General features: G+C 38.8%; 1 protein-coding gene across 1 annotated transcript in view; it reads left to right on the forward strand.

Annotated features, from left to right (window-relative positions):
• LOC113240431 (CCR4-NOT transcription complex subunit 6) overlaps positions 1–12599 on the forward strand; it is a 252036-nt gene that overhangs the window by 230985 nt on the left and 8452 nt on the right. Inside the window, exons 6-10 of the mRNA XM_026477729.1 lie at positions 7071–7228; positions 7306–7460; positions 7686–7837; positions 8675–8899; positions 9855–10026. Coding sequence (XP_026333514.1) covers positions 7071–7228; positions 7306–7460; positions 7686–7837; positions 8675–8899; positions 9855–10026 — 862 coding nt within the window. The remainder of the gene's footprint in view (positions 1–7070; positions 7229–7305; positions 7461–7685; positions 7838–8674; positions 8900–9854; positions 10027–12599) is intronic.

Below are 12599 nucleotides of genomic sequence, written 5' to 3' on the forward strand. Positions count from 1 at the left end.
CCTAGAGATTAATTTAAACCGATACCATCTTTTGCTCAGGTATTTGCGAATCGATTCATAGGCGAGACTGTATGTTATTATAATGTTTAATGGCCATTACAAAAAACTTCCCAACTAGTTTGTCATTAATAAAGTGTCGTGGTGGCGGGAATGGGCGCGGCGCGCGCTGCCTGTCTCATAAATAATTCGCAGAGACCGCCCTAGCATTGCAATTGTAATGTTTCCAACGGTCTCTGGGCCGGTCGCAGAAAACGCTCCCAAAGGACTTCTTGTTTGGGACTTAAAGCAATAAGAGTCCGAAAAGAATATAAAGTTTAAGAATATAAAGCCCGTCGTAGCAATGGAGTGTTAAAAAGAGTAAAATAATGCCTTTTTTCTGCTACTACACGGCAAAAACTTACTTAGAAAAAGACAAAATTCTTTTTATGAAGACAAATTTATTAAATCCAACAAAACGATCCTCTCCCTATAGACGCTAGAGAATAATTACTTGATAATAGTAAAAAAACGTCTCAAAAGTGTATATTAATTAGAAAACAGAAATATTTAATCCAAAAGCAAATTAATTTACTTGCAAGTCACAAAGCTACTCGAGATTCAACAAAATATTTATTAGTTATTAGAAATGTCAGATTTTGACTTGAAAAAAAAAGAATGAAAAATTGGGAGGTACTTAATTATTTGACTGAAGATTTATGTTTTCTAATATCAAAAAGCGTAAATTTACAGGGTTGTGGACCCATCAGTATGTCTCAATAGCGTGAAAGCACACAGTTCATTGCCAAACCTTAGGGTCGTGTATTCTAGAACTCTACTCAATACTCAAGTCAGGATTTGAGTATTGCAGTGAGCACTGAAAATCATACTCAAGTCCATTAGGGTCGTATTTCCAGTGCTTGACATCATACTCAAGTCTGCTCAAATCCTGACTTCAGCATAAGTTCTGGAATACGACCCTGAAAGTAGCAGGAATAGGACGGAATCTTCTCAAATACTTGAGTACCGTTCAGTGTCATATAAATGCTACAGCGGCAGAAAGCACTAACAATTCAAAATATATGAGATGACTTTATACTATTGAAGTTAACAAAACGATAGCGCGTTTCAGAGTACAACTAATGCCATCTAGCAGTGGCGTGATGCAACTAATTGCATGTTGAAGTTGTACTTGTTACAAGTGTAGTTTGATTACATGCTGAAACCAAATTTCTTAAATTATGACTACATATAGCACACTAACAAACTAGAGATACTACGTATTGTTTCTTTGGGTAAATGACTGTTTATGATTTTTATGATTACAAGCCACATACCCAAGAAATTTTGAATTAATTTAAGATTATTTAAATTTGATGTAAGAGGTAAAAATTTCTTGATGTTAAGTAATGTCCAATGAATTGATTAGAAATGAAATAAAATCTTGAAGTGAAGGTATTTGTCTAAAACTTAGAATAAAGTTAAGAGTAAAATTGTATTAGAAAAAGATAAGCAGTATTTTTGTAATGACAATATTTTATTACTTTTAATAAATATTTTTTCAGAATTACCAAATATTTTGAGAAATTGCTCTTTCTTATTAGTAGAATTCCTTTTTTTCAGTGTATTTGTTTCAAATGCAGGTATGGGATCTAATTATAATAATTTGGGAATACCGTATTATAGGAATATTCCATTTCAAAATCTATCTTTTCAATAGGAAAACGAGAGTCTAAAATAAATATCCGAAATAATAATCGTACATTTAATCCAAGTGTTAATGGATTCACTTGTTAATAGATGTAAAGATGTTCTCCATCCAACAAATTCTACAAAAACGAAAAAAATTCAACGCCTAACATAAGCCAGTCGTCACTGATGACGCGTAAAGTAGAGTTGGGGCTGGCCTCAAATCCGACCTTTGCGTACAGTGGCATCAAGCCCGTCTGCACGCGCGTCGAACGTCCCTGATGTGCGACGGAAGCGGGGCAGCCCAATCAACACACGGATCACGTTATTTTATGGAGTCCACAGGGCTCGTAGGTCATTTTTGTATACTCTCACTACAGACATCTAAACAAAACTTTCTAAAACCAGCCCTGTGCGAGAGCAAAGGATACACCCACTACGCAGTACATGGGCCTCACCATGAACTCTTATTACGATTCAGTTTAGGACCTAAAATGAATCATTGTGGGACAACGCTACATGAATATGTATATCACCATCCCGCTTTTTTGTCGTTACGAATCTTTATTGAACTGTAATAAGAGTTCATGGTAAGGCCCCAGGTCCCGGAACATATAATGCTCCATTCGGTCTTGTTACACCGTTATGCAACGAATAGCTTTGACGTGTGAGTAATTTCAATGGGAGGAGCTTGTTCGCGTGACGAGGTTATTATGATCCTCTTATCGCATCTATCACCCTTCCCCGCCTACAACAGGAATCATCAAGATTTCATATCACAAGTCAACCTTAAAACCTTCATTATCCTGCCCATGCGCCGTATTGATATTACCAGCAAACTAGTTAACTCGCAGTTAGCCAGTTTCCAGTTAACGATCTCATCTCCCTCAACGATGTACAGTATAGATTAAAAGTATATCGCGATCAATTTGTTTTGTTTTATTGTCGTAACTGTTAAATGACATTAAATTTATAATATCTTTTATTATTCCGTGTATTGACATTCTTGAAAGGTGCTCGGCTGGATCTGTTGTAGAACAAAAAAAAATAACAAAAATAATATTCTTATTTGTGGGAAAGCGTCTCGCTTTCCCATAACGCATAAAGAATATTTTCATAACATAATTCATTAGAAACGGATTCCAAACACATTAATCTTAGATTCCCCATCGGAGCTCTCTGGTTCCCGTCACGCGTTCCCGGCCCGAGTTCACGCCGGCAGACGCACGACGCGCACCCAATTTACATAAATCAAGACGGACGCTCCAGCGCACCAAACGGCCAAAGCGTTCCTTCCTAAACAATGATCCCGCCTAACATTCATGATGTATAAAATAAAAAGTTTTAAGTGAATCATAGTTACACAACATTGTTCCAGTCGATCGTCCATAGAATTGGGCGCCCGTACAACCTCGTTACGCGCATTACCTTCGTTACGTGTTGTTGTATAGTGTGTTTTGTAACCGGTAGGACAGTTAGGAAGTGGACTAGTGACCTACAGTTTGTCACCACTGATTGAATTTAATCGTGCTCACGGCCAAGCGGTGCAGGAAGATAGGAAGTGCCCTTCGTCTCGCCATCCGCGACCGAACAATGCACAATGCCAGACATTGGCGCGAGTACGCCCGACCTCCTTACATCCGTGAACCTGTATGCACGATACGAACTATCTCCGTTTACATCCATTTCGTGAAAATCAATTGAGTAATCGAACATCATTTCACACTTGGCAAATTCCATAAGAGCGCTCAACTATTGAAACGCCTTTGCCAAGCTCTCCAAAATTACAAAAATAAACATCGGCTATCGACACACGCCAATAAACCTTGAACGCGTTCACGTATCTGACATAAAAGCGGGTCTCGACAAAAAGTTAAACGTTGCTCGAGATGAGGTCAAAGAACACACAGTTGAACGTAAATCTGTTACGTGGTAAGATGATACATGAGTATTAAGGCCGGCGAGGGTCTAACTCTAACAACGTAGCTCTGGACGGTTGTCGCGCTGAGTTATGTTTGTACAACAACTGCAAGATTTATTCTTACAGCCCAACACTGCGGGAACTCTAGCACCAAAAGGCAGAGCACATTGTACTTACATGATTTATCATCGTAGACGTATTATAGCCGCGGGTAAAATTATTTACTGGTACTCGTCCACGACAACATGCTAACTGAATATCTGTACACACCAAACTTATATGTTCGATTTGTAGAACAGACACGTAATTCGTCTCGTGTCGTACAAAATACCCACGTAATGGGCAAGGCCAATAAACGGGCCCTGCGCCTCCCCCCATTATATTCAGATGAGACGAGATAGCTTACAGCACTCTTATTTTTATTCCTTTTTTATTGCTATGCTAAACACTGGCCCGGGACTGAGATGTTCTGATCAACATAAACATTGCGGCGCGCACCAGGCCGTATTCTAATTGCAAAATTCAAACTCCTTCGTCGTATTTCAGTGGAATAAGCTCTTAAGTCCATATAAATGTTTTAAAATGATATCAGTTCAAATCGTATTGCGTTCCTTTTGATTAATGTGCATTCATGAATCTTACAATGCGTGCAGTACTGTATCTGTTCTCTTGTATTCGAGAAGGGCTCCTATTCCCAGGATGCTTTTGATTCATACGTTACTTGTGAACTGATGGACCCCTGTGCAATTTGTCAGTCTTTCACCACCTTTACTGTCTACAGTCATTCATGTAAACCCCGACCTCTTCGAAGATGTTAATTATGTTTTTCATTTGACCTTTCCTTGTTAACAGGCGATGCTTAATGGTGGTATACCACCTACTTATTACTTTGTAAACTATTATATAACAATTGCGGCATATAACAATGTTGTCACTCAGCATGACGTGTTTAGTAACAGTCGTTTATGTTACATTTTGTTTACCACTGGCGCTATTGTCTGCGTTATTTTGATTGTTATAGAGTGTTTTTAATACTTACATGAAAATAAAATTACGTAAAATTTTACCTTGTTTTATCAAATTTTTATAGTATACAGTGACATTGAAAGTAAAGAAGCACGAACAGATGTGCGTTCCCATGCAACTTTCGCCACGTGATGCCACACGATGTTTCCATGTTCCATATAATAGGATCTATTCATTGCAATTATTGACTTTCCTATGCAAATTGCGATGGGGCGAACACGCTTCCGTTATTATTAATGCAACTTTTGTGTAATGACAGACTTCAACAGTTATAATTAATTACTATAAAAACGCAAAACCTTATTACTAGTTGCTACCTATGAATTACATTTGAATGCTACCTACAAATTACGTTTTTATACACTTATTCATATCATTTAAACAGTCAAAATCATATGATTTTGGACCCATTAACTGAAGGTGAAATCCATAGAACAAAGCGACTGGCAACGAACCCGATTTTGACCGTCCTAACAACGTCTCGTTAGCACCTATTGAGACCTCTTACGTCACACCGTCGATTACACCTCGCGAACCCAACGTGATCTAATGAGCTCTTTACGATGCCAATCCAAGTGGAAATCTTCACAAACCTTCGACTTAAATATTTAATGATCCATACACATTTGCGGCTTTTGTCTCAAAAAAACTCAAGTAGGTTGTTTATAAATCTAATTGCGATTGCAAATTATTATTATTGCGTGACTAACTGCGCTAACGGTATCAAATTAACGATGATCATGTTCCGAAGTCTCTATTCAAGCGTATTTTGTGGTGCGATAATGTTCATTTCTTGAGACCTGTGGCGACGCGAATTACGGCGACTGGCAGGACCAGTCTGCGCTAGACACAGACGTATCCACAGTCGCTGTGACACGCTTCACTGGCAACGCGACATCCACCGCCACGCCTTTTCCGACTACTTTTTTTGTTCCACGCACCAACCCTACATAATATTTATTATGTGACGTATCTAATGTACACACACGCATTCCTGGCCTGTAATATTAAAGACGCCGTACTCACGCAAGTGAAGAATGTCATAGCTGTATCCGTTTATTTTTAACCATACCTTGTTTGTTATGGGAACGTTGCCCTGCTTTTTCCCTGCATAGTCAAAATATGTAAATTCCTATCATTTGTAGCTAACAGCCTAAGTGCTTAGCGCACGCGCACATTCTTTGATAGCCAACATAGATATCTGTTTAACATTGTTTCGCGACGTTTGGCATGTGCGCCGCATAAAATGACTCGGTGCACAATGGGTACAGCCCGAGCACGTGCTGCGCTCGCATTGATGATCGCCAGTCGAGTGTCGCAGGTACGTTCACTCTACCGATTAGCATGGGCGCTACAGCTCCGAGATCTTTATCTATTTGTCCACTCCATCTCTGCACATCATCTCCCTTTATTGTTCTGTCCTGTTGCACGTCACTCCAATGTCAGCGCAGCTTTGTCTTACACTTGCATTACAAGTTGTTACTCTCGTTCTATTGTGCGTTGATTGACTAAGAGGGGCTCGACTTTATGCAGATAATTACTTCGCCAAGGTCTTCCACGAAGTCGACATTTAGACGGGCGGCCCTCATCCTCCAGCGTTCCTTTTCAACCACGTAATGAGACGGGTGCGAGTACACCGCATTCGCATAAATCTGAGATAATGGCGTGGAGCGTGAGAGAGCACAGTCGTGCCGTGTTAGTTTACGTAATAAGTGGATACGTCGAAATGACTGTGTCGTCAAGCCGCTCGGTCGAGCCTAATTCAAACTCACAACCATTCTCAACAAGACCGTTTCTCTTCCTAGTATTCGCTAAACTACCTTCAGAGTCTTATGTGATTTTATTTAGGTGTCCCGCAATAAGAAGCTTAAAATTGTATGTTCTCACTCGTAAACATAAACGTTTGTGCCGTTTTCTCATCATCAACAATCATTCTAATGCACTATACACGAATTGCCCAAGGGGTTTCAATGCAGCTGTTCAATGTCTTATTTCCTTTCGCTATGCTTAGAACGAAGGTGAAAATTGTGTACGGTTTGCAAACGTACGATAACCTTAATATAATCGTGATATAAAAAAAAAAATTGTCGACATTGTGTCGCGTGCCACCACTCTGCCTTACACGACATGTAGAGCGTAATGCGAGTCTCATTTAATTGGAACACTTTTTTATCCGTCACGCAACATGTTCCCGAGTAACAAAGCATCAGAGATAGCTAATTGCCTGATGTGTGGTTGACATGTGATTGTCAGATAAATGAGAATATTGCACATCTCGACTCGAAGAGCTTAATCCGCAAAAAGTTTCTCACCCATGAAAAGGTTCTCGAGTGTATGAAGCAATAACACGTGACCTGAATACATTGCAGTAATATTTCGATTTTTGGATTAGTTGATTCTTGTTTATGTTTGACTAACTGCTTTTACAATAAATAATGCAAATTTATTGGTGTTACAGGTATTTTCACAGTAATGTGCTACAACGTTTTGTGTGACAAATACGCCACGCGACAAATGTATGGGTATTGTCCAAGCTGGGCGCTTGAGTGGGACTACAGAAAGAAGGGCATTCTCGACGAGATTCGACATTACTCTGCGGATATCATCAGCTTACAGGCAAGTATATTTATATTTACCGATTTTCTCAATCTGCACGTATTGGACGCGATTTCATTAAGACATTTCTGTTTCAGGAGGTAGAGACAGACCAATTTTACAACTTCTTTTTGCCTGAACTTAAGCAGGATGGGTACGATGGCATCTTCTCACCAAAATCCCGCGCAAAGACTATGTCCGAATCGGAAAGAAAATATGTCGATGGATGCGCCATCTTCTTTAGATCTGCCAAGTAAGTTACTAATCCACCTTCATCGCTTGAATAAGCAGTCTGAGAATTTATACACAGTATACAGACAATTCTGTAGTAATTTTTGCACGGTTTCATTTAAAACAATAGGATTGCAGATGGTTAAGAAAATAAACGTGTGACACTGCTTTATGGTTCTTGGAACAAACAGTTTTTTGTACATATATTATGCCCTCAATAGTGAATGTTTTGTGCATTGTTTTCCAGGTTTTCGTTAGTAAAAGAGCACCTGATCGAGTTCAATCAACTGGCTATGGCTAACAGCGAAGGGTCAGATAACATGTTAAATCGCGTTATGCCCAAAGACAACATCGGATTGGCTGCGCTGATCAAAACTAAGGAGGCCGCATGGGAAAACGGTATGCACACTATAAGTAACACCTTTATTTATTTATTTTTTATGTAAAGTAGGAGGCAAACGAGCAGAAGAGCCACTTGATAGGAGGTGGTCATCGTCGCCCATGGATGTCTGCAACATCAGACTCTGAAAGCCTTGTTGACAGGAAATACTAATGAGGAAGATGGATGATTTTTTTTATAACATCAAGTGACGGGACGAACAAGTCGTGCGCCTGATGGTAAGCTACACGTCTGTCCATAACAGTTACAGTGCTACTCGAGAGTTTTAAATTGCAAAGATCTGAGAGACACTACCACTGTGCCCGTCACCTTGAGACATAAGTTGACAAGTCCCATGTGCCTCAAATTTCACCAGCAGCCTTACCCTTCAAAACCGGAACACAATAATGCTGACATTACTGCTTGGCGGCAGGTAAGGTGGCAGTACTACCCTGGACGAACTCTTCCACGAGGAGTTCTATTGCTACTGATCATAAGATCATTCCACATCTTACAGGTTCGAGGAAGGAACGAACGTAATGCCCGCATGATCTCACACTGCCAGGCCATCATAGATATGATGTGAGGATGGGGTCTACTTCATTGGCGGGAGTAGAGCCCATCCCTACCTAGTATTAACATTGCCCTATTCTAGTATGAAACTTATTAAATTTAGTAAAGATGTTTACAATGATTGCATTGTAAACATCTTTACTAAATTGCTAAATGCAGCCTGGCACTTACGATTGCTATAGATTAGCGTCGTGGACTCCCGGTATTAGGATATTTATTAGTTGTATCTTTTCCTTGAATCTTCAAACTGCGTAAATTGTCATGAAATATCTGTCTCACTTCAGGTATACCGACAGACTCATCGATGCTCGGACAGCCCATTTTGGTTTGTACGGCGCATATTCATTGGGACCCTGAGTTCTGCGATGTGAAACTGATTCAAACGATGATGCTGAGCAATGAATTGCGATCTATTCTTGACGACTCGGCCAGGACGTTACGTTTGGCGGGACAGCGGGACAACGTGCAACTTCTGCTCTGTGGAGACTTCAACTCTCTGCCTGACAGCGGTAATTATTTTTTATGTGAAAACAATTTGTTGGCTAAACTTGTAAACCGCATAACCTCAATTAATGGGAGCTTATGAGTAGTACAAAAACAGAATTACTGGAAATAATTACGTGGCAATCTATCTATCTATAACCTTATTTTATAAGTAAAAGAAAGTCTAGAAATTATATTTTAAGCTTAAATTGCGGTATATCGCATATGAAGAGTAAAAAAGGGATTTCCTCCAAAAACGGAGTTAAGAGGTTTTCAAATTTAGCCGACGAATTGCGTTTTTTGAGGTTATATCGGGAAATAGAAAACATTTCCAACGATGTTGCAAATAAAGTTAATTGTTATATTTTTTTAAACTCTTATATAAGTGATATTGTGAACAAAGAAATACAAATTATAAAAAAACACATTATTATTATTAAATAATAGAAAGTTGTTTACTCGGAGATTTAGTTTGATTAACGCCTTAGTAATGAATAACCCCTCGAACATTGTGTGCCTTTAAAGTTGATGCTAAGTGGAAAACGCAATTTAGTTTCGTAGTGAATTCCGTTGCTCTAGTACTCGTAGTACAGGGAATTGTATAGAGACCAGGCAATTCTGGCCTTTAGTCAAAATTGCGCTTGTGACAAAAACTCAAAACCGAGAAAATAATGTTTAAAGAAATGAAATTGAAAAAATATCTACTTTTCTATATAACTTCATACCTTATCCACATAGAAAAAATAAAAATAGTGACAGATCAGCCTTTTTTACTGATCATGGCAGTATACGAAGTACATACATATCTAACAATTTTGTTTTTATGTCATAATATGCGCTATTTTAACTAATGGCGCCAGAATCGATGTGGTTGTCTGGCACATTACAATTATTATATTGAAAGTAATCGTGTATATAAAATTATATTTAAGCCAAACCAAGCCAAAGCATGGAATGAATTTTTTAATTGTTGAATTCCAGGCGTGATAGAGTTCTTGTCAGCTGGACGAGTATCGGCAGAACATCGCGACTTCAAGGAGTTGGGCTACGCGGCTTCGCTGCGTCGCATGCCAGGATCTGAGCACGAGTTCACGCACAACTTCAAACTAGCCTCAGCATATAGTGAAGATATTATGCCCTATACCAACTACACGTGAGTTTACTTTTAACTACCGGTAGAGCTCCTTGTTAAAGAGTTCGTCCAGGGAAGTACTGTCACCCTACCTGTTTCTGCCGCCAGGCAGTAATGTCCTTACTGCCGTTCTAGTTTTGAAGGCTTAGGGATAAACCACACTTATCGACGAGTAAGCAGATTCTTTGCCGATGTGTGGCGCCGCGTTCGTACAAGCCGATGCGAAACGCATAACGTCTTTCACTCTTACGTTCATGGACATAAAGCTTTTTCTGATCGTCTTAATGCGGTTCCGCGTCGATAAGTGTGATTTATCCACAAGGGTGCTGGTGAAATTATAGGCACGTGGGACTTGTCAACTTATGTCTCAGGGTAACTGGCGCAGTGGCAGTGCCCCTCAGTTCTTTACGATATAAAGCTCTAAATCGTAGTGGAACTGTTACGGGTGGGCGCGTCGCTTACCACCAGGCGCACGACTTGTTCGTCCCGTCACTTATTATCATAAAAACATTCAGCGCTGGACGTTATGTGCCTCTAGCAAGAAGCGCCTTGGTCGCTGTTCCTTCTTCATCCTATCGCTCTTCTTGTGCACAGGTCATCCATCTATCTTGTCATTGAATGTCCTAGACACACAACAATAAATACAGTGGAAGTGCTTAGTTGGCGTTGCACGTGTGCGAACAGTTCGCGGAGTTCCGCAAACTTAAGCTCAGTCCGCCATTTTCCCTTTATACGTTTTGATCTTGTCAATTATGTCGCGCAAAACCTCGAAAATCGTACATAAATGCTACTTTACTACTTTGGCATGCAAAAATAGTCGATAGTCGCACTTGTGATATTATCTATGGTCGTGTTTTGTATGATCATAAGTCTTATTTTAATTTTAATAAATTTTCAATTTTATGTTCATCGTAATAATTTTTATGTATATTGTTATAGGAAACGAAAGTAAACCTTATACGCCTACTACTATTGTGGTCGCTTCTTTTCTGTGAAAACCATTGACTTACAATTATATGGACGTCGGGTCCGCGCTAAAAAGTGTCCGCACTTGTAAGGCGCTAAAATCGTATACAGAGCGCCAAACTCCGCTTTAGTTTCATTTGTTCGACTGACAGCGCGATACTGCGATGACATTACAATTTAAATTTCGAATAGGTTGACTTGGGACATTTTTTTCGTGGTTTTTGTATTAGACCCGTCGTCCATTTATTTGTAAGTCAATGGTGAAAACTAAATAAACATCTCGATTTCGTCGTCGTTCAACTATTAACCGCTAGATGGCAGTACTTTGATTGAAATTTCGATATAAAATCAAAACGTCGTAACTTGTAATAATAGGTATTGATGGTATTGAACTTTCAACTATATGGCAACAGGGTAAATTTTAAATTATATTAACAGTCCAGAATTTGTTATTTATTTATAAATTTGAATTTACAACCAATCATTATCAAGTTTTCATAGTGTTTCAAATTATGAATGAGTTTTGAGGACGGAATTTTTGTTTGTTTGTTTGTTTGTTTTGGAATTTGAGGACGGAGGAGGAAATTATGAATGAGGTTCTGACAGTAGTCGAGGCTTAAGGCACTTCCATTGTTTTTTTTCTTCCGTGGTCCTAGACTTCGTTTACCTGTTCGCAACCTCCCCTCGAGAACCTATTTGTTCAACTGGCTATCATTAATATATTTTTCTATTAACAATCTCTTGTTGTCTTTTGAGTAGTTGTTCTCATGTTTATTGATTCATCAAAGAATTCCGAATTAACTGGTCATTGGTCGCTTCCCTGCGAGTGATTAGCAATATAGTGCTGTTAACACATGTTTTTAAAGATTACGCAGATGGTTTCACGGTGTTTTACTTTGTATAATTAGATAAAGGTTAATATTATCTAAGAGAACAGGAGAACGAACGTATGAGTATGAACATGAGTATAAGTTTATTAACCCGTTCATGAGTAATACTTAAATAGTCGCACACAAAAATGTCACTAGTTTTTCATTGTGCCGCAATACTTATTATATTGATCAATATAAAATTGTTCAGTTGAATTTTGTCAGTATGTTGTTGATTCTTTTTTATGGAATAGCAGTTGGTGGCTAATACACAGAAAACACTTGGATATCGCGTTGTAAAATCCGAAGATGTTTTTTTGAAATCCATATAGCGAAAGTTTCGCTGCGAAACGGAGTACCCCGTACTATTGTAATATTCTAATATTTAATTTTACGGTAAATGGCGTTACTGTCCATGAATGGGTTAACTAGATAGTGAGTTAAAATAGTTTTAATTAGCCCCAGTTTTTGTGAAAGTATACATATGGAAACCTGGGAAAATTCTGCATGCAAGGGATTTTAATGATTTTTATTGGGAAGGGGGTACCTCAATATTGGTCCCATTTCAATTTGAAGAATATATTTCACCTTTAAGGGTGGCAAACTAGGGGATGAATCCGGTTTCACTTGCACTTTCCGGTAACCGATTTCAAAAAAACTTGGCAAATGATGTAAGTCCACGAAATTTTGAGGTCGATTTCTGTTTTTTAAAAAGTAATTAAATTATTTAAATAATAATCTTTACACGTCTCATGGCGA

The sequence above is a fragment of the Hyposmocoma kahamanoa genome, unplaced genomic scaffold (assembly GCF_003589595.1).
Source record: "Hyposmocoma kahamanoa isolate Upper Pololo Valley unplaced genomic scaffold, ASM358959v1 138, whole genome shotgun sequence".
NCBI classification, from domain to species: domain Eukaryota; kingdom Metazoa; phylum Arthropoda; class Insecta; order Lepidoptera; family Cosmopterigidae; genus Hyposmocoma; species Hyposmocoma kahamanoa.